Raw genomic sequence first — 22,149 nt, 5'->3', positions numbered from 1 at the left:
TAGAGCATTTTAAATTTTGTGGGATGATCAAATTAAAAAAATCACATTTTTCTTGATTCCTAGAAGTTCATTAAATTATGTATGTATTTCCTACTGGTCATGGGAAAAATAATCGGTGGGTGAAAAATTTTTTTTACATTAAAAAGAAATATCAAACAAAATCAGTTTATCAGGGATTCAGTTACAAAGTACTAATTAAAATCTCTATATTCATAATCTTGTGATTAGAAGCAGACAAAACAGCTCCCTCTCACATAAAAACTTGAAACAACCATTTGAACACTACTATTGGTTATTTTACTGATGCTTTTGAAAACACTGAGAACATGATATTACCACCTGATGGTTTTAGGATTCGATTGGTGCTTGGCTTTCTCACATTGCTTGTCCAGTGTGGGGGTCTTAGAATTTCAAATATTTCTGACTTCAGTTTCACAGTCTCAATTTTTAATGTCTGAGTCAATTTCTTTCCCCAACAAAAGCATTACAACAAAAAGTAATGCATATAAGGGCAATGAAAAAGCTGAGTGTTTCCAAGTTTGGGACAGATCTATTCAAAGCCTCAGGAGAATTGAGGGCTCAGAGCACTCAAGTCACAACTAAGATTCAGCCTGTACCCTTTCTGTTCATCAGAGCCAGAGAGTTAATTTTGCCTGTGGACAAGATGGTACATTATAAAGCATATACCAAAACTCACCATAATTGTGGTTACAACCACTGTTCTGTTCTCAATAGCTGCTGTGTCATTGCCAAGTGTAGGCACATCTTGAATCAGGACTAATTTATCCATATCATTCCAGTAGCCAACCTGCCAGACAGAGAAGCTAATTGAAAACACACCTTAGAAGCTCTCACTGTAGTCCTTCTTACAACAGTGACTGCTACAAATAGCAAAGTATTGAGAACAAACTTAAAATACAAACACATTAAAAGCTGTTTTTTAAAAAAAATTCATACATTTATACTTTTTGGTAACTTAATACAGGAACACTGTATGTAAATCACCTTCAACATTCCCTCTCTCCACAGATGCCTTCAACATCCTTCAAAATTCATGATCTCTTCCTTAATTATTACTGTGGCATACATACACACTTATACAGACAACCTACTGAATCTTTTTAGTTTTATTCATATTTATATGGATCCAAGGCTAACAACTTGGGACTGGACAACTTTTATGGGAGCTCATCACTGGAGGAAACTGATTCTCCTTTTCTCAGCAAGTATTGAAGACCTACATCTCTTCATTTAAGGGTAAGTGGCACTTCCCCTACCCATGTTATCATAACAATTGTTGCTGTCATTATGTTGGTCTTGTTCAGGCAACCCTATTTAGGAGAGTCTATGGTTATAGCTTTCCTGTTAAATGCAGAAGACATAATCTCACAGCCGGCATATTCTGGCACGTAAAATCATTTTGTTCCCTCTTTCAGATATCTCCAGAGCTTCAAGAATAATGGTTGCAATGTAGAAATTTCAGATAAAACTGATGTGATGTTGAGTCAGTTCTCTTGCTGTTAAAGATACTGTCTTGGCCCCAGACACTGCTGGAACCTGAAGGGACCAGAACAACAGTTCTCTGCACCCAAATCTGGTGGGAGGGAGAGCTAAACATTCAGAGAGGCAGAAATGCCTGGGAAGCCAGAAGAGACTACACTCTGCCCACATTTCTGACTTCAGAGGAAAACACCAAATGCCATCTGGGACCCTGGTGCACGAGGGCTCCCGGAACGGGGGCCTCAGGACCTCCTGGTTGCTGCCCTCGAGGAGAGCTCATAAGCAACACCCTACAAGCAAACTTAAGCCTCGGGACCACAGGTAAGTCCAAATTTTCTGCTCCAAGTGACCTGCCTGGTGAACTCAGGACACAGGCCCACAGGAACAGCTGAAGACCTATAGAAAAGGAAAATCTACACACGTGAAAGCAGAACACTTTGTTCCCATAACTGGCTGAAAGAAAACAGGAAAACAGGTCTACAGCACTCCTGACACACAGGCCTATAGGACAGTCTAGCAACTGTCAGAAATAGCAGAACAAAGTAATCCCAGAGATAATCTGATGGCAAGAGGCAAGCACAGGTACCCAAGCAACAGAAACCAAGACTAAATGGCATCATCAAAGCCCAATTTTCCCACCAAAGCAAACACTGAATACATAAATAAACCAGAAAAGCAAGATCTAGATTTAAAATCATATTTGATCATGATGCTGGAGGACTTCAAGAAAGACATGAAGAATTACCTTAGAGAAATGCAGGAAACAATAAATAAACAAGTAGAAGCCTATAGAGAGGAATCACAAAAATCCCTGAAAGAATTCCAGGAAAACAAAATCAAACAGTAGAAGGAATTAAAAATGAAAATAGAAGCAATGAAGAAAGAACACGGGGAAACAACCCTGGATAAAGAAAACCAAAGGAAAAGACAAGGAGCCAACAGAACACAAGAGATAGAAGAGAGAATCTCAGGAGAAGATTCCATAGAAATCATCAACACAACTGTCAAAGATAATGTAAAACGAAAAAAGCTACTGGTCCAAAGCATACTGGAAATCCAGGACTCAATGAGAAGATCAAACCTAAGGATAATAGGTATAAAGAGAGTGAAGACTCCCACCTCACAGGACCAGTAAATATCTTCAACAAATCATAGAAGAAAACGTCCCAAACCTAAAGAAAGAGATGCCCATAAGCATACAAGAAGCCCACAGAACTCCAAATACATTGGACCAGAAAAGAAACTCCTCCCGTCACATAATAGTCAAAACACCAAATGAACAAAATAAAGAAAGAATATTAAAAGCAGTAAGGGAAAAAGGTCAAGTAACATATAAAGGCAGACCTATCAGAATCACACCCGACTTCTTGCCAGAGACTATGAAAGCCAGAAGATCTTGGACAGATATCATACAGACCCTAAGAGAACAAAAATGCCAGACCAGGTTACTGTATCCTGCAAAACTCTCAATCAACATAGATGGAGAAACCAAGATATTCCATGACAAAACCAAATTTACACAATATCTTTCTACAAATCTAGCACTACAAAGGATAATAAATGGTAAAGCCCAACATAAGGAGGCAAGTTAAACCCTAGAAAAAGCAATAGACAAATCATCTTGGCAACAAAACAAAGAGAAGAAAAGCACACAAACATAACCTCACATCCAAATATGAATATAACAGGAAGCAATAATCACTATTCCTTAATATCTCTCAACATCAATGGTCTCAACTCCCCAATAAAAAGACATAGATTAACAAACTGGATATACAATGAGGACCCTGCATTCTGCTGCCTACAGGAAACACATATCAGAGACAAAGACAGACACTACCTCAGAGTAAGAGGCTGGAATACAACTTTACAAGCAAATGGTCTGAGGAAGCAAGCTGGAGTAGCCATTCTAATATTGAATAACATCAATTTTCAACTAAAAGTCATCAAAAAGATAAGGTAGGACACTTCATCTTCATCAAAGGAAAAATCCACCAAGATGAACTCTCAATCCTAAATATCTATGCTCCAAATACAAGGGCACCTACATACATAAAGAAAACGTACTAAAGTTCAAAACACATATTGCACCTCATACAATAACAGTAGAAGATTTCAACACCCCACTCTCATCAATGGACAGGTCATGGAAACAGAAATTAAGCAGAGACATAGACAGACTAAGAGAAGTCATGAACCAAATGAACTTAACAGATATTTATAGAACATTCTATCCTAAAGCAAAAGGATATACATTCTTCTCAGCACCTCATGATACTTTCTCCAAAATTGACCATATATATGGTCAAAAAACAGGCCTCAAGAGATACAGAAAGATAGAAATAATCCCATGCGTCCTATCAGACCACCACAGGCTAAAGCTGGTCTTCAATAACACTACGTGAAGAATGCCCACATATACATGGAAGTTGAACAATGCTCTAATCAACGAGAACCAGGTCAAGGAATAAATAAAGAAAGAAATTAAAGACTTCTTAAAATTTAATGAAAATTAACATACAACATACCCAAACTTATGGGGCACAATGAAAGCTGTGCTAAGAGGAAAACTCATAGGTCTGAGTGCCTGTAGAAAGGAACTGGAGAAAGCATATGTCATCAGCTTGACAGCACACCTAAATACTCTAGAACAAAAAGAAGCAAATACACCCAGGAGGAATAGAAGTCAGGAAATAATCAAACAGTGCTGAAATTAACCAAGTAGAAATAAAAAGACCATAGAAAGAATCAACAGAACCAAAAGTTGGTTCTTTGAGAAAATCAACAAGATAGATAAACCCTTAACCAGACTAACAAGAGGACACAGAGAGTGTGTCCAATTTAATAAAATCAGAAATGAAAAGGGAGACATAACTACAGAATCAGAGGAAATTCAAAAAATCATCAGATCCTACTACAAAGCCTATATTCAACAAAACTTGAAAATCTGGAGGAAATGGACAATTTCCTAGAGAGATACCAGGTACTAAGATAAATCAGGAAGACATAATCCATTTATACACCCCCATAACTCCTAACGAAATAGAAGCAGTCATTAAAGGTCTCCCAACCAAAAATAGCTTAGGTCCAGAAGGGTTTAGTACAGATTTCCATCAGACCTTCATAGAAAACCTCATACCAATACTATCCAAACTATTCCACAAAGTTGAAACAGATGTAGCACTACCGAATTCCTTCTATGAAGCCACAATTACTCTTATACCTAAACCACACAATGACCCAACAAAGAAAGAGAACTTCGGACCAATTTTCCTTATGAATATCGATGCAAAAATACTCAATAAAATTCTGGCAAACCGAATCCAAGAGCACCTCAAAACAATCATCCAACATGATCAAGTAGGCTTCATCTCAGGCATGCAGGGATGGTTTAATATACGGAAAACCATCAACGTGATCCATTATATAAACAAACTGAAAGAACAAAACTACACGATCATTTCATTTAATGCTGAGAAAGCATTTGACAAAATTCAACACCCTTTCATGATAAAAGTCCTGGAAAGAATAAATTCAAGGCCCATACCTAAACACAGTAAAAGCCATACACAGCAAACCAGTAACTAACATTAAACTAAATGGAGAGAAACTTGAAGCAATCCCATTAAAATCAGGGACTGCCCACTCTCTCCCTCCTTATTCAATATAGTTCTTGAAGTTCTAGCCAGAGCAATCAGACAACAAAAGTAGATCAAGGAGATACAGATTGGAAAAGAAGAAGTCAAAATATCAGTATTTGCAGATGATACGATAGTATATTTAAGTGATCCCCAATGTTCTACCAGAGAACTACTAAAGCTGATAAGCAACTTCAGCAAAATGGCTGGGTATAAAATTAACTCAAATAAATCAGTAGCCTTCCTCTACACAAAAGTGAAAGAAGCTGAGAAAGAAATTAGGGAAATGACTCCCTTCATAATAGTCCCAAACAATACAAAGTACCTCGGTGTGACTTTAACCAAGCAAGTAAAAGATCTGTACAATAAGAACTTCAAACCTCTGAAGACAGAAATTGAAGAAGGCTTCAGAAGTTAGAGAGATCTCCCATGCTCATGGATTGGCAGGATTAATATAGTAAAAATGGCCATTTTACCAAAAGCGATCTACAGATTCAATGCATTCCTCATCAAAATACCAAACCAATTCTTCAAAAAGTTAGACAGAACAATTTGCAAATTTATCTGGAATAACAAAAAACCTAAGATAGCTAAAACTATCCTCAACAATAAAAGGACTTCAGGGGGAATCACTATACCTGAACTCAAGCAGTATTACAGAGCAATAGTGATAAAAACTGCATGGTATTGGTACAGAGACAGACAGATAGACCAATGGAATAGAATTGAAGACCCAGAAATGAACCCACACACCTATGGTTACTTGATTTTTGACAGAGGAGCCAGAACCATCCAATGAAAAAAAGATAGCATTTCCAGCAAATGGTGCTGGTTCAACTGGAGGTCAACATTTAGAAGAATGCGGATTGATCCATGCTTATCACCCTGTAGAAAGCTTAAGTACAAGTGGATCAAGGACGTCCATATCAAACCAGATCCACTCAAATTAATAGAAGAAAAACTAGGGCAGCATCTCCAACACATGGGCACTGGAAAAAATTTCCTGAACAAAACACCAATGGCTTATGCATTTAGATCAAGAATTGACAAATGGGATCTCATAAAACTGCAAAGCTTCTGTAAGGCAAAGGACACTGTGGTTAGGACAAAATGGCAACCAACAGATTGGGAAAAGATCTTTACAAATCCTACAACAGATAGAAGGCTCATATCCAAAATATACAAAGAACTCAAGAAGTTAGACCGCAGGGAGACAAATAACCCTATTAAAAATGGGGTTCAGAGCTAAACAAAGAATTCACAGCTGAGGAATGCCAAATGGCTGAGAAGCACCTAAAGAAATGTTCAACATCTTTAGTCACAAGGGACATGCAAATCAAAACAACCCTGATATTTCACCTTACACCAGCGAGAATGGCTAAGATCACAAACTCAGGTGACAGCAAATGCTGGCGAGGATGTGGAGAACGAGGAACACTCCTCCATTTTTAGGGGGATTGCAGACTGGAAATCAGTCTGAAAGTTCCTCTGAAAATTGGACATTGAACTACCTGAGAACCCAGCTATCCCTCTCTTGGGCATATACCTAAAAGTTACTCCAACATATAAAAAAGACACGTGTTTCACTATGTTCATAGCAGCCTTCTTTATAATAGCCAGAAGATGGAAAGAATCCAGATGCCCTTCAACAGAGGAATGGATACAGAAAATGTGTTACATCTACACAGTGGAATATTACTCAGCTATCAAAAACAATGACTTTATGAAATTCATAGGCAAATGGATGGAACTGGAAAATATCATCCTGAGTGAGGTAATCCAATCACAGAAAAACACTCATGGTATGCACTCATTGATAAGTGACTATTTGCCCAAATGCTTGAATTACCCTAAATGAACACATGAAACTCAAGATGGGTGACCAAAATGCGAATGCTTCACTCCTTCTTTAAAAGGTGAACTAGCATACACTTGGCAGGAAATAGGGAGGCAAAGATTAAAACAGAGGCAGAAGAAACACCCATTGAGAGACTGCCCCACATGTGGCCCATTCATATACAGCCACCCAATTAGACAAGATGGATGAAGCAAAGAAGTGCAGGCCGACAGGAACCAGATGTAGATCTCTCCTGAGAGACACAGGCAGAACACAGCAAATATATAAGCGAATGCCAGGAGCAAACCACTGAACTGAGAATGGGACCCCCGTTGAAGGAATCAGAGAAAGGACTGGAAGAGCTTGAAGGAGCTCAAGACCCCATATGAACAACAATGCCAAGCAACCAGAGTTTCCAGGGACTAAGCCACTACACAAAGACTATACATGGACTGACCCTGGACTCTAACCTCATAGGTAGCAATGAATAGCCTAGTAAGAGCACCAGTGGAAGGGGATGCCCTTGGTCCTGCTAAGATTGAACCCCAGTGAACGTGATTGTTGGGGGGAGGGTGGGGGATTGGGGATTTAGCTCAGTGGTAGAGCGCTTGCCTAGCAAAGCACAAGGCCCTGGGTTCAGTCCCCAGCTCCAAAAAAAAAAAAAAAAAAAAAAAAAAAAGAATGGAGAAGGGGGGAGGGTGGTAATGGGAGGAGGATGGTGAGGGGCACACCCATATAGAAGGGGAGGGGAGTGGTTAGGGGGATGTTAGCCCAGAAACCGGGAAAGGGAATAACATTCGAAATGTAAATAAGAAAAAATCAAGTTAATAAAGAAAAAAAGGAAAAAAAATACTGTCTCATTATATATTTACCAAATTCATAGTCATGAAATGGTCAAAAGAAGCAGTTATTTGCATGAAAGAGACACATAAGGAACCTCAGGCATGTTGATTTTCTTATCTTTTGACAAGTGTTATCATTGCCTAAGATTAATTTATACAATTTCATCAAGAAAACTTCAGAACACACACTAATGTAAGCACCCATTTTGCAAGGAAAAATTGTATTTGTAAATAGTAGTCTATAAATATGTTTTTGGCTTGATATTATGTAACCATTACATGATAATTCTCTTTCTGAAATGTTAATTGCATCACAGATGAATATTAATGTTCAATATTTTCATTTTCAAAGCTTACAGTTTAATGTGGTCTTTGACTTTAAATGTCATATTATCTGGGGTTACAGAAATGGCTCTGTGAGCAAGATTTCTGTCTAAGCAAATATGAAGGCCTAAATTAGGATTCCTAGCACCCATGTGCTAGGACATTGCATTGCTGTGTATGTGACAGTAAACTTGCTGTGGGCGAGGAGTAAGATAGGATTTCTGGAGCTTGTTAGCTATTGATTTAGTTCCAGGTTTGTCAGAAAACTGGTCTAAAGGCATTGAGAGGGTGTGACAGAGCAAAACATCCAAGGTCTTCCTTTCTGTATGCATAACACAGCAGTTCATGATATTTCTCTCATTTGTAAATAAAATACTTCTACATAAAATAAATCAAGAAGTGAGTACCTTAAGAAGTACTATGTCAATAGAATATTACTGGAAACTGTGGATGCACCAATTGGCTTTTACTGTTGGAGGATAATGATAGCTACTATGCACACAATGCTGCTCTTGGGCACAGTAATTGCTAACTCTAACCCTCACCCTAACCCCAACCCTAACCCTAACCCTAACCCTAACCCTAACCCTAACCCTAACCCTAACCCTAACCCTAACCCTCTAATAACTAGTAGATGATCTTCTCGAAATGACTTTGCTTTCTTTTATATCTATGATGCACTCTGATAGGCACGACCCAGGAATAAATCATTTTAGGAAAGATTCCTGTTATTAATATGCTTTGCCTGTTATCATTAAACATATGTAACAATCGCTAGGTTATTAGTCCACTCCCCTTTTAGCAGATCTCTCCAGATCTTTGAAAATGTACTGTCTTGTAGTGAAGCTATATAGACAAATAGATGACTTCTTAATTCTTAATGATGATCCTATAAGAATTGCTAAAATTATATCAGTGATTACTAAGCTCTTTTATAATGAGATTGCTATTAGGTCCTTTTATGATAGTCAAAACTGCAATGAGAACTCTGTCCATCTCCTATGTATCACCAGTTAATTGCTTCTAGATAGTATCCAGACTTTCTGCTACTCAGGGCACAGCCCAAGAGGTTGTAAAACAATTAACCAAAGGTGATAAATAGGAAACTAATGATTTATTATAGGTGCTAGGACAGAAGATAAAATATTGACTGGGTTTATGTCTACAAAGCTTCACTAGTAAGTTATGTATATGGTTCATAACTTTCAATGAATCTGTGAAACTGTGACAGGTGATGAATGTTTAGCCAGACAATTTCTCCTAATGGATATGCATGTAAACATTCTCTGTTGTAAACTTGTTTCAATTTATGATTTGATTTTATGTGTGAACTTGTGATGAATTTTTAACATGTGATCATGTATTCTGAAAGATGTGTAAGTACTGAGGACAAGGAGATGAGAGAAAATTTTTTCTCTTGCCCAGCTTAGTATCTTTCTGCTTTTTCCCCTTTTCTTAAGTAGCTTTCATAGGAAACTTTTTAAAAATATAGTAATAAATGTTATAATCACTTTCAAAGTGCTCCTTTCTCTTCTTGTGACTTCTGACAATCATGCTGAAAGTTAGAGCCCTGCAACTCCTGGACAGATAGAACAAAGTCTATTTTACTTAATCCCTTGCTGTTTTAGGATAAGGTGCTAAACTGCAGAGATTGGTTTTCTGGTCTCAGAGGAACACAGTCAGCCACAGTAGCAAAGTAACTTAGATGAATAAACTTTTAATTATTGTACAGCAACCCTAAATATCTTGTAAGACAAGACACCCTTTGCCCTCCACTGTCTCAAGAAACAAGAAAGAAGACCCCACCACTCTGTCCCTCCCCTCCCTGGCACCCCCACACTGAAGCCTGTATGATGATACCAACTCCTTATATTTTTACTTGTATATTGAATGGCTTCCAAAAGTGAGTGCTCATTTATTGTTTGCTAGGCTTTATTAATAATGTTCATAAAGCTCAGCTCTCCAGTGAAAAGCTATGTACTTGTTCATATATCTGCATTCAATGTTTGATTTACTGTGGCCCACAGGGACTTCTTACTCTGCCAAGTGTCCTACTTGTTATATTAGTATTTAAGAGCATATTCAAACAAGGAATTTATATTGTCAAAGGGAGGTAATTATTCACAAGTATTATATCCATAACAAAAAGAATAGGTAAAGCAATAATTTAATTCAAAATTATGGTACATATAAATTCTAGGTACTTTGATTTGTCCGTGTACACTCATTTCTAGAGGACAGGTCAAGAGAAAAAATGTGGAAATAATTATTAGTTTTCTTTGATAGTGTCCAACATATAACCTAATATCAATAAATAAACTTTTAGCATTATGATTTCTTGAACCCATGCAATCATATAAATGAGATTCTGAATCAGGGTTCCATATATGGAAGCCAAATGATTGGTTGTCTCTCTGATTTATGCTCAAAGCATGTTCCCTTACTAGCAAAGATTCAGTTTATAAGAATGATTGCTCACTTGTCAACACACTACCTAGTCTCAGCAGCCTAGTTTTTCTCACACAAGATAGCTCATTTTTAAGTTTAATATTCCTGACACAATGCCTAACTGATCACTACAACTGGGAAAACAAAGAGAGATGAGCCTGGATCATTTCATACTTCATTTCTCTTTTAAGAATCTTGGATGGGCTAACTGAGGCCTGAATCTTGCTGATCCCAGCCCACAGCTCCCACCTCCCAAACCCCATGGGAGACAGAACTCATCACCCAGACAGGTGGGCACTCCTGAGACCTCAGGGCAGGAGAGACCAACAGTACTGCCCACCCAGGCCCATATCCCTGGCCCAAGAGGAAACTGTATAGGGCCTCTGGGAACAGGAAGATAGGGGCACTCAAGCTGCAGGAGCCCTGAGGTTCAGACTGCACCAAGATCTGAAGGGACTTGGTCAAATAGCTCCCTGCACCCAAATCCCTGGGAGGGAGAGCTAGACGTTCAGTGGGGCAGACAGGCCTGGGAAGCCAGAAGAGACTACACTCTGCCCCATTTCTGACTCTAGAAGAAAACACCTAGTGCCATCTGGGCCCCCTGTACACAGGGACCTAAGAGAAGGCCCAGCAGGCCCTTCTGGTTGCTGCCCTCACGGAGAGCTGAAACCCAACTCTAAGAAGCCACTTCAGGACAGAGACCAGAGGCAAGACCAACTTTTCTGCTCCAAGTGACCTGCCTGGTAGACTCAGGACACACGACCATAGGAACATCTGAAGACCAGTAAACAGGAACGACTACACGTCTGAAAGCAGAACACACTGTTTCCATAACTGGCTGAAAGAAAACAGGAAAACAGGACAACAGCACTCCTGACACACAGGTCTATAGGACAGTCTAATTACTGTCAGAAATAGCAGAACAAGGTAACGCCAGAGACAACATGATGACAAGAGGCAAGCATAGGAACCAAAGCAACAGAAACTAAGATGACATGGGAACATCGGAGCCCAATTCTCCCACCAAAGCAAACACTGAATATCCAAACACACCAGAATAGCAAGATCTAGATTTTAAATCACATTTGATCATGATTATGGAGGACTTCAAAAAAGATATAAAGAACTCCCTTAGAGAAATGCAGGAAAACAGAAATAAACAAGCAGAAGCCTATAGAAAGGAAACACAAAAATCCCTGAAAGAATTCCAGGAAAACACAAACAGGTGAAGGAATTAAAAATGGAAATAGAAGCAATAAAGAAAGCACAAAGGGAGACAACCCTGGATATAGAAAACCAAAGGAAGAGACAAGGAGTCATAAATACGAGCATCAACAACAGAATACAAGAGATGGAAGAGAGAATCTCAGGAGAAGAAGATTCCATAGAAATCATCAACATAACTGTCAAAGATAATGTAAAATAGAAAAAAAAACTACTGGCCCAAAACATACAGGAAATCAAGGATACAATGAGAAGATCAAACCTGAGGATAATAGGTATAGAAGAGAGTGAAGACTCCCAACTCAAAGGACCAGTAAATATCTTCAACAAAATCATAGAAGAAAACTTCCCTAACCAAAAGAAAGAGATGCCCATAAACATACAAGAAGCCTACATAACTCCAAATAGATTGGACCAGAAAAGAAACTCCTCCTGTCACATAATACTCAAAACACCAAACGTACAAAACAAAGAAAAAACATTAAAAGCAGTAAAGGAAAAAGGTAAAGTAACATATAAAGGCAGACCTATCAGAATTACTCCAGACATCTCACAAGAGTCTATGAAATCCAGAGGATTCTGGACAGATGTCATACAGACCTTATGAGAACACAAATGCCAGGCCAGGTTACTGTATCCAATACTCTCAATGAACTTAGATGGAGAAACCAAGATATTCCATGACAAAACCAAATTTACACAATATCTTTCTACAAATCCAGCCCTACAAAGGATAATAAATGGTAAAGCTCAACACAAGGAGGCGAGGTACACCCCACAAAAAGCAAGAAACTAATCATTTTGCAACAAAACAGAGAGAAGAGAAGCACACAAACATAACCTCACATCCAAACATGAATATAATAGGAAGCAACAATCACTAATCCTTATTATCTCTGAACATCAATGGACTCAATTATCCAATAAAAAGACACAGATTAACAAACTGGATACATAATGAGGACCCAAGAGTTTGCTGCCTACAGGAAACACACCTTACAGACAAAGACAGAAACTACCTCAGAGTAAAAGACTGAAAAACTACTTTCCAAGCAGATTGTCTGAAGAAATAAGCTGGAGTAGCCATTCTAATATCGAATAAATCGACTTTCAACCAAAAGTCATCAAAAAAGATAAGGAAGGACACTTCATGTTCATCAAAGGAAAAATCCACCAAGATGAACTCTCAATCCTAAATGTCTATGCTACTAATACAAGGGCACCTACATACATAAAAGAAACCTTACTAAAGCTCAAAGCACACATTGCACCTCACACAATAATAGTATGAGATTTCAACACTCCACTCTCATCAAGACGCAGATCATGGAAAAAGAAATTGATCAGAGACATAGATAGCCTTAGAGAAGTTAAAAACCAAATAGATTTAACAGATATTTATAGAACATTCTATCCTAAAACAAAAGGATATACCTTCTTTTCACCACCTCATGGTACTTTCTCCAAAATTGACCATATAATCTGTCATAAAACAGGCTTCAACAGATACAGAAAAATCAAAATCATCCCTTGCATTCTATCAGACCACCTCAAGCTAAAGCTGGTCTTCAACAACAATAAGGGAAGAATGCCCACATATACATGGAAGTTGAATGATGCTCTACTCAATGATAACCTGGTCAAGGAAGAAATAAAGAAAAAATTAAAGACTTCTTAGAATTTAATGATAATGAAGGTACAACATACCCAAACTTATGGGACACAATTAAAGCTGTGCTAAGAGGAAAACTCATAGCTCTGAATGAGAGCATATATCAGCAGCTTGACAGCACAACTAAAAGCTCTAGAACAAAAAGAAGCAAATACATCAAAGAGAAGTAGAAGTCAGGAAATAATCAAAATCAGAGTTGAAATCACCCAAGTAGAAACAAAAAGGACTGTACAAAGAATCAACAGATGCAAAAGCTGGTTCTTTGAGAAAATCAACAAGATAGATAAACCCTTAGCCAGACTAATGAGAGGACACAGAGAGTGTGTCCAAATTAACAAAATCAGAAATGAAAAGGAGACATAACTCCAGAATCAGAGGAAATTCCAAAAATCATCACATCCTACTATAAAAGCATATATTCAACTAAACTTGACAATCTTGAGGAAATGGACAATTGCCTAGACAGATAACAGGTACCAAAGTTAAATCAGGAACAGATTAACCATTTAAACAATCTCATAACTCCTAAAGAAATAGAAGCAGTCATTAAAAGTCTCCCAACCAAAAAGAGCCCAAGTTCAGATGGGTTCAGTGCAGAATTCTATCAGACCTTCATAGAAGACCTCATACCAATACTATCCAAACTATTTCACAAAATTGAAACAGATGAAGCACTACCGAATTCCTTCTATGAAGCCACAATTACTCTTATGCCTGAACCACATGAAGACTAAACAAAGAAAGAGAACCTCAGACCAATTTCCCTCATGAATATCGACGCAAAAATACTCAATAAAATTCTAGCAATCCGAATCCAAGAGTACATCAAAACAATCATCCACCATGATCAAGTAGGCTTCATCCCATGCATGCAGGATGGTTTAATATATGGAAAACTATCAACGTAATCCACTATATAAAAAAATGAAAGATAAAAACCACATGATCATTTCATTAGATACTGAGAAAGCATTTGACATAATTCAACACCTCTTCATGATAAAAATCCTGGAAAGAACAAGAATTCAAGGCCCATACCTAAACATAGTAAAAGCACAGCAAACCAGTGGCTAACATTAAACTAAATGGAGAGAAACTTGAAGCAATCCCATTAAAATCAGGAACTAGACAAGGCTGCCCACTCTCTCCCTACTTATTCAATATCGTTCTTGAAGTTCTAGCCGGAGCAATCAGACAACAAAAGTAGATCAAAGGGATACAGATTGGAAAAGAAGTTAAAATATAACTATTTGCAGATGATATGATAGTATATTTAAGTGATCCCAAAAGTTCCACCAGAGAACTACTAAACCTGATAAACACCTTCAGCAAAGTGGCTGGGTATAAAATTAACTCAAATAAATCAGTAGCCTTCCTCTACACAAAAGAGAAACGAGCTGAGAAAGAAATTAGGGAAACGACACTCTTCATAATAGTCCCAAGTAATATAAAATACTTCGGTGTGACTTTAACCAAGCAACTCAAAATTCTTTATGATAAGAACTTCAAGCCTCTGAAGAAAGGATTCAAAGAAGACCTCAGAAGGTGTAAAGTTCTCCCATGCTCATAGATTGGCAGGATTAATATAGTAAAAATGGCCATTTTACCAAAAGCAATGTACAGATTCAATGCAATCCCCATCAAAATTCCAATCCAATTCTTCATAGAGTTAGACAGAACAATTTGCAAATTCATCTGGAATAACAAAAACCCTGTACTCAAGCAGTATTACAGAGCAGTAGTGATAAAAATTCTATGGTATTGGAACAGAGACAGGCAGATAGACCAGTGGAATAGAACTGAAAACCCATAAATGAACCCACACACCTATGGTCACTTGATTTTTGACAAAGGAGCCAAAAACCATCAAATGGAAAAAAGATAGCATTTTCAGCAAACGGTGCTGGTTCAACTGGATGTCAACATGTAGAAGAATGCAGATTGCTCCATTCTTATCACCCTGTACAAAGGTTAAGTCCAAGAGGATCAAGAACCTCCACATCAAACCAGATACACTCAAACTAAAAGAAGAAAAAGTGGGGAAGAATCGTGAACAGATGGGCACTGGAGAAAACTTCCTGAACAAAACACCAATGGCTTATACTCTAAAATCAAGAATCGACAAATGGGATCTCATAAAACTGCAAAGCTTCTGTAAGGCAAAGGACACTGTTGTTAGGACAAAATGGCAACCAACAGATTGGGAAAAGATCTTTACCAATCCTCCAACTGATAGAGGGCTCATATCCAAAATATACAAAGAACTCATGAAGTTAGACTGCAGGGAGTCAGACAATCCTATTAAAAATGGGGTTCAGAGCTAAACAAAGAATTCACAGCTGAGGAATGCCAAATGGCTGAGAAGCACCTAAAGAAATGTTCAATATATTTAGTCATAAGGGAAATGCAAATCAAAACAACCCTGAGATTTCACCTCACATCATTGAGAATGGCTAAGATCAAAAACTCAGGTGACAGCAAATGCTGGCGAGGATGTGGAGAAAGGGGAACACTCCTCCATTGTTGGTGGGATTGCAGACTGGTGCAACCTTTCTGGAAATCAGTCTGGAGGTTCCTTAGAAAATTGAACATTGAACTACCTGACGACCCAGCTATACCTCTTTTGGGCATATACCCAAAAGATGCCGCAACATATAACAAAGACACATGCTCCACTATGTTCATAACAGCCTTATTTACAATAGCCAGAAGCTGGAAAAAACCCAGATGCCCTTCAACAGAGGAATGGATACAGAAAGTGGTACACAATAGAATACTAGTCAGCTATCAAAAACAATGACTTTATGAAATTCATAGGCAAATGAAGGGCACTAGAAAATATCATCCTGAGTGACGTAACTCAATCACGGAAAACTACGCGTGGTATGCACTCATTGGTAAGTGGACATTAGCCCAAATGCTCGAATTACCCTAAATGCACAGAACGCATGAAACTCAATAAAGATGACGAAAATGAGAATCCTTCACTCCTTCTTTAAAAGGGGCATGAGAATACCTTGGGAGGGAATAGGGAGGCAATCTTTAGAACAGAGGCAGAAGGAACACCCATTCAGAGCCTGCCCCACATGTGGCCCATACATATACAGCCACCCAATTAGACAAGATGGATGAAGCAAAGAAGTGCAGGCCGACAGGAACAGGATGTAGATCTCTCCTAAGAAACACAGCCAGAATACAGCAAATACATAGGTGAATGCCAGCAGCAAACCATTGAACTGAGAATGGGACCCCCGTTGAAGGAATCAGAGAAAGGTCCGGAAGAGCTTGAAGGGGCTCGAGACCCCATATGAACAACAATGCCAACCAACCAGAGCTTCCAGTGACTAAGCCACTACCCAAAGACTATACATGGGCTGACCCAGGAGTCCAACCTCATAGGTAGCAATGAATAGCCTAGTAAGTGCACCAGTGGAAGGTGAAGCCCTTGGTCCTTCGAAGACTGAACCCCCATGAATGTGATTGTTGGGGGGAGGGCGGTCATGCGGGGAGGATAGGGAAGGGAACACCCATATAGAAGAGGAGTGGCAAGGGTTAGTGGGATATTGGCCTGGAAACCAGGAAAGGGAATAACAATTGAAATTTAAATAAGAAATACCCAATTTAATAAAGATGGAGAAACAAAAATCTTGGATGTGTGTCAGCTGCATGTGAAGAAGATTGTGCATCACTCTTCCAATTTCTTTTCTACTTTCTCCTTGAGAGTCCATAACTCTTGATACCATTGTGTTTGAACAGGTCATGAAAACATTCTGTAGTGTAAATAGCCCACCTATTTCTTCTTCCTGTTCTTTTCAATGTTATTAAGAGCCATTTGTTTTGCCATAGTAATTGTTTTGTAAGATAGAAATCATCTTTTTGCATTTAAAAAATGTTTCTGGTTAGTTGACCAGCTCTGCCTGTTAAACCAGTTTGTTGCATGAAAGAAAGATTACCTCTCCTTCCTCTCCATACCCAGAAGTCAACAGTTTTAGTAGCCTATGGAATACTCTGTCAACTCCATAGTAAGACTGACAATTTTCTGGGAGAGTGGAGCCCAGGTATTGCTTCGTGGGAATTGTGTCTCCTTTCTTTAGTTAATAAGCCTGCTAATGTGGCTCATGTGAAGTCACCCTATTGCCTCACTCCCTGTCTTGAATACTCTGACCAAAAATGTCCTATGTATCAGCTAGAAGATTGCAGGCAAGGAGATGACACCTTGAGCCCAGCAAGAGAGGTGTGTTGGGCTGCAGCACTACATCTCTCTCTCACACAACTTCTGATGTGCACTCATGTCATAGATGAAAGCAAAACACTGGGAAAGCAATTACTACTTCCCTGCCTGTCCTGCTTCCAAGACTTTTCACCATTGCTGCCTCTGCTATGTCTACCTATCTAATCTCTAACTCTACAGCTAATTTTAGATCTCACATCCTCTCATCCTTACAGCTTGTCATGGTAATATTTTCCCTCACCTTGAGTGATTATATGTATATGTATGTATATGTATAACTATTATATATATCTCATATGCCTTTTCTTTAATGTTCAAGTAGACTGCATATCCTAGCTTTCCCAAAACAAAATTCTTTAATCAGGGTCCGTTCAGGCAGAGCATAGTATTAGAAGGTTTTAGGGTGAGATACATTTTGAATATTTTTCCTACAAGAATCATAACTATTCCTTATTAAAACATAATTTTCTCATTTAAGAGAAATAAACATAGTAAAACTGAAGTGATAGGCTGGCCATGAAGATTACATCATATAAAGCATCATGTCTGATGCTTGGGGCATAGAAGGGCTTCTAAAAATTGTGACTTTAATGTTAATTAAAATACTTCTCAAACAGTTAAAAAGTACATTTTAGAAGCTAACCATAACAACTCTTGACATCCTAGACAATCGCACAGACATCCTAGACAATTGTTCAGTAAAGAATATGTTAAGAATCCTAGGCATCATTTGCTAAATAATGCTTAAACCCAGTTGATGTGAGATAATATGGTTCCCTTACATCAAGCTTAGTCTAGAATCTGTCTCTTCTTCCACTTCTCTCTTTTTTCTTGCAATAGATTCTCATAGAGATCTACTTGCCTCTGTTTCCAATGCTGGAATCAAATGCATGCATCATGCTTGGCCTAACTTAGCTTCTTAAGCAGTGGTTTACTAGTGAACTAGTTTATAAATGAACACTATTTTTCTACCATCATTACGTAGCATGTAGACATCAATATAGAATATCTTCCTATTGTGTTAGAAATATATATGTATGTATATATATATATATATATATATTCATGTTCTCAGACTGACTTCTAACTTGTTGCATTATTGAGGATGCTCTCTAACCCTGATGATGTTGCCTCCCAAGTGCTACAGTTACAGGTATGATCCACTATTTTTATATGATACACGACTTTATTTTCAAGGTTTTTGATTAATCTGTTTATTTATTTTCACAAAAATTGTTGGATGGATTTTAGCCAAAGTTTAGCATAAGATTTCTAACAATTTCCTAAATGTTTTAAAACATAGAAATCCTATCTTTAAAATATACTTCTACCATTTTGTACTAGATAGTCATGTGATCCAGAGTTCTTAGCATTCACATGTATAAAATCAAAAACATTGATCAATGTAAAGAAAAGGGTGTTGCTACTTTCAGACTAGATTTTTCATGTAAAAATATTCCAGCAATCCATCTTATTAGTTTAGATAAATGATGAAATTATAGCTATACTAAAATTGTTCTAAATATGAAGTTCTATGTCATCTATAATATATAAATGTCTAAATTGTTTGTCTACCTTATATACCTGGGTTCACATAAAAAATGTTTCAGGTGAAAAGGAGTCTTGACAGGAAAAGTTTAGAGAGTTCTGATGTAGACTACTTTAGGAATGCTAGAAAGACATATGATAAGAATTCTCACATCTGAGATCTCAAGAGCTGCTTTTCCATGATGTCTAGCTTTATTTGTCAACCTGCTACAACCAGAATCACTGGAAAAGAGACTCTCAATGAAGAATTGTCTAGATCAGGATTATCTTAGTTGATATGGGAAGAACCAATTCTCTGAGGGCATCTCCATTTCATAGTGAGGGGCTCTGAACTGTCTAAGAGTGGGGCAGTTGAACTGAGCACACATGCAAGCAAACAGCATCCTTATATTTGTCTTTCTCGACTGTTACCTGCTTCTAGTAACTGCCTGTATTTGTGGTCAGTGTTAAACTGAAACCTGTAATTCTAAGAGGAATTAAGTGTTCTTTTGTCAGACTGTTTTGTCATAGTAACAGAAACAATGCTAAGATATTTTTTAAGTATAAAATCCTTGAGCTAGCACTTTTCTGAATGCCTCTCTCCTTCATTGGCCCAGTAATTATTGTCTTCATTTTATCTTCCATTTGCTTTCCTTTGCTCAATTTAATTTGACTGATTAGTTGGAGAAACAACAATCTATTTAAAGTACACCTAATCTTTAGTAGGATCTCTTTGTAGTCTCTCTAATGATTCACAGATAATACATGGACATACTTGCTGCATTTTGTTCTCTTCTGTGGAGTATATTTGTTTCCAAATTTTGTTTGCCCAGTTCCCCTTGCCACATTGCTTCCATTGTGAGTTATAGAGTATAGTGTCAAATTAATTGTTTCATTTTGTCACATCATTGATTGTTAAACATATGATATAACCAGAACATGAAGAAAATACAAGGTATAAGGGTCAGTTAAAAATAGAATTTAGACTATCAAGCTTTATTTCTCCTATACGCCTTTAAGAGTGTCACATGAAAATATGAAAAGAGCCTTCTGGTCTGAACAAATGCCCTGAGCAGACCTTGGGCATTGGATCTGCACCCACTCCTAGAACACCCAGAGAAAGCCTGACTTCCAGGTGCACTGAAACACCTTGGATCACAGGAGAGGTCACAACATCTGCTCTAACACCTGGAGTAACTGTGTTCCCCAGGATCCAGGGACACAAGAACTCCAGCCCAGCCAGTGGTACGAGTTCTTTCCAGTCTGAACCTGAACCCCGAACAGACCTGGAGTCCTGGCTCTGCATCCACTCTTACAACAACCAGAAGAAGACCAATTTCCAGGTGCTCTGAAATGCTCAGAATCACAGGATCACAGAGGAAGCTTGATTCCCAGTAGATTGGACAGAATCAGGAGCAATGGAGCACTGATGCACTCAAGATAACAGTTGAGGCTACAACATTTTTTCCAACATACAGCTTAACTGGGACACCCACAGGAACCAAGGAAACTCAAACGGTGCCAGGCAGAGGCCCGGGTTCCTTCCAGCTTACACCTGGGCCCAAAGCAAAACCAGGGTTTTAAACACCCTGAGAAAGCTTGACTCCCAGGAGCTTTGACACAACAGGATCTCAGGAGCTTGGTCATACTGATGTTTTACAAGACCAGAGGCAGCTAGACTCCCAGAAGCTCTGACATACCTAGGATCTCAGGATCCCAGAATTCCAGAATCATAGGATCACAGAGATAGTTGGACTCTGAGGAGTTCTGACACAACTAGCATCACAAAAGGCACAGGATCTTACTCAGAGACAGCAAGGGCAGGTAGCACTAGAGTTAACAAGATGGCAAGAGGCAATCTCAAGAACATAAGAAACAGAAACTAAGGCTACTAGGCATCATCAGAAGCCAGTTTTCCCACTACATCAAGTCCTAGTTATCCCATCACACCAGAAAAGAAGGCTTGTATTTAAAATTACATCTCATGATGATGATAGAGAACTTTAGGAATGACTTAAATAACTCCCTTAACAAAATAAAAGAGGACAGAGGTAAACAGGTAGAAGCCCTTAAAGAGGAAACATAAAAATCCCTTAAAGAATTAGAGAAAACACAACCAAACAGGTGAAGGAATTGAACAAAACTATCCAGGATCTAAAAATGGAAATAGAAACAATACAGAAATCAAAAAGGGAGACAGCTCTGGAGATAGAAAGCCTAAGAGAGAGATTAGGAATCACAGATCTAAGCATCACCAACAGAATACAAGAGATAGAAGAGAGAATCTCAGGGACAGAAGATACCATAGAAAACATTGACACAATTGTCAAAGAAAATGCAAAATGCAAAAAGCTCCTAACCCCAAACATCGAGGAAATACAGAACAGAATGAGAAGACCTAAGGATAATAGGTATAGAAGAGAGTGATTCCCAACTTAAAGGGCCAGTAAATATCTTCAATGAAATTATAGAAGAAAACTTCCCTAACCTAAAGAAACAGATGCCCATGTACACACAAGAAACCTTTAGAACTTGAATTAGGCTAGATCAGAAAAGAAACTCCTTCTGTCACATAATAATCAAAACACCAAATGCACAAAACAAAAAAAGACTATTAAAAGCAGTAAAGGAAAAAGGTCAAGTAATATATAAAGTAGACCTATCAGAATTACACCAGACTTCTCACCAGAGACTATGAAAGCAAGAAGATTCTGGTCAAATGTCATACAGAGCCTAAGAGAACACAAATGCCAGACCAGGCTGCTATACCCCGTAAAACACTTATTTAACATAAATAGAGAAACCAAGATAATCCATGACAAAACCAAATTTACATAATTTCTTCATACAAATCCAGCCCTACAATGGATAAGGAATGGAAAACTCCAACACAAGGAGGGAAACAA

At 38.2% G+C, this 22,149-nt stretch overlaps 1 protein-coding gene across 7 annotated transcripts in view; it reads right to left on the bottom strand.

Moving 5' to 3' along the window:
- Gria4 (glutamate ionotropic receptor AMPA type subunit 4) overlaps positions 1-22,149 on the bottom strand; it is a 156,702-nt gene that overhangs the window by 63,238 nt on the left and 71,315 nt on the right. For all 7 annotated transcript variants that reach the window (XR_004388770.1, XM_032909667.1, XM_032909666.1 and 4 more), the window contains exon 6: positions 698-808. Coding sequence is in view for 6 of the 7 variants with exons in the window: in XM_032909667.1 (XP_032765558.1) it covers positions 698-808 (111 nt within the window). In the remaining variant the exon portion in view is untranslated. The remainder of the gene's footprint in view (positions 1-697; positions 809-22,149) is intronic.

The sequence above is a fragment of the Rattus rattus genome, chromosome 8 (genome assembly GCF_011064425.1).
Source record: "Rattus rattus isolate New Zealand chromosome 8, Rrattus_CSIRO_v1, whole genome shotgun sequence".
Classification (NCBI taxonomy): Eukaryota; Metazoa; Chordata; class Mammalia; order Rodentia; family Muridae; genus Rattus; species Rattus rattus.
Note: the sequence above shows the minus strand (reverse complement) of the source record. Positions and strands in the feature narration are given on the sequence as shown.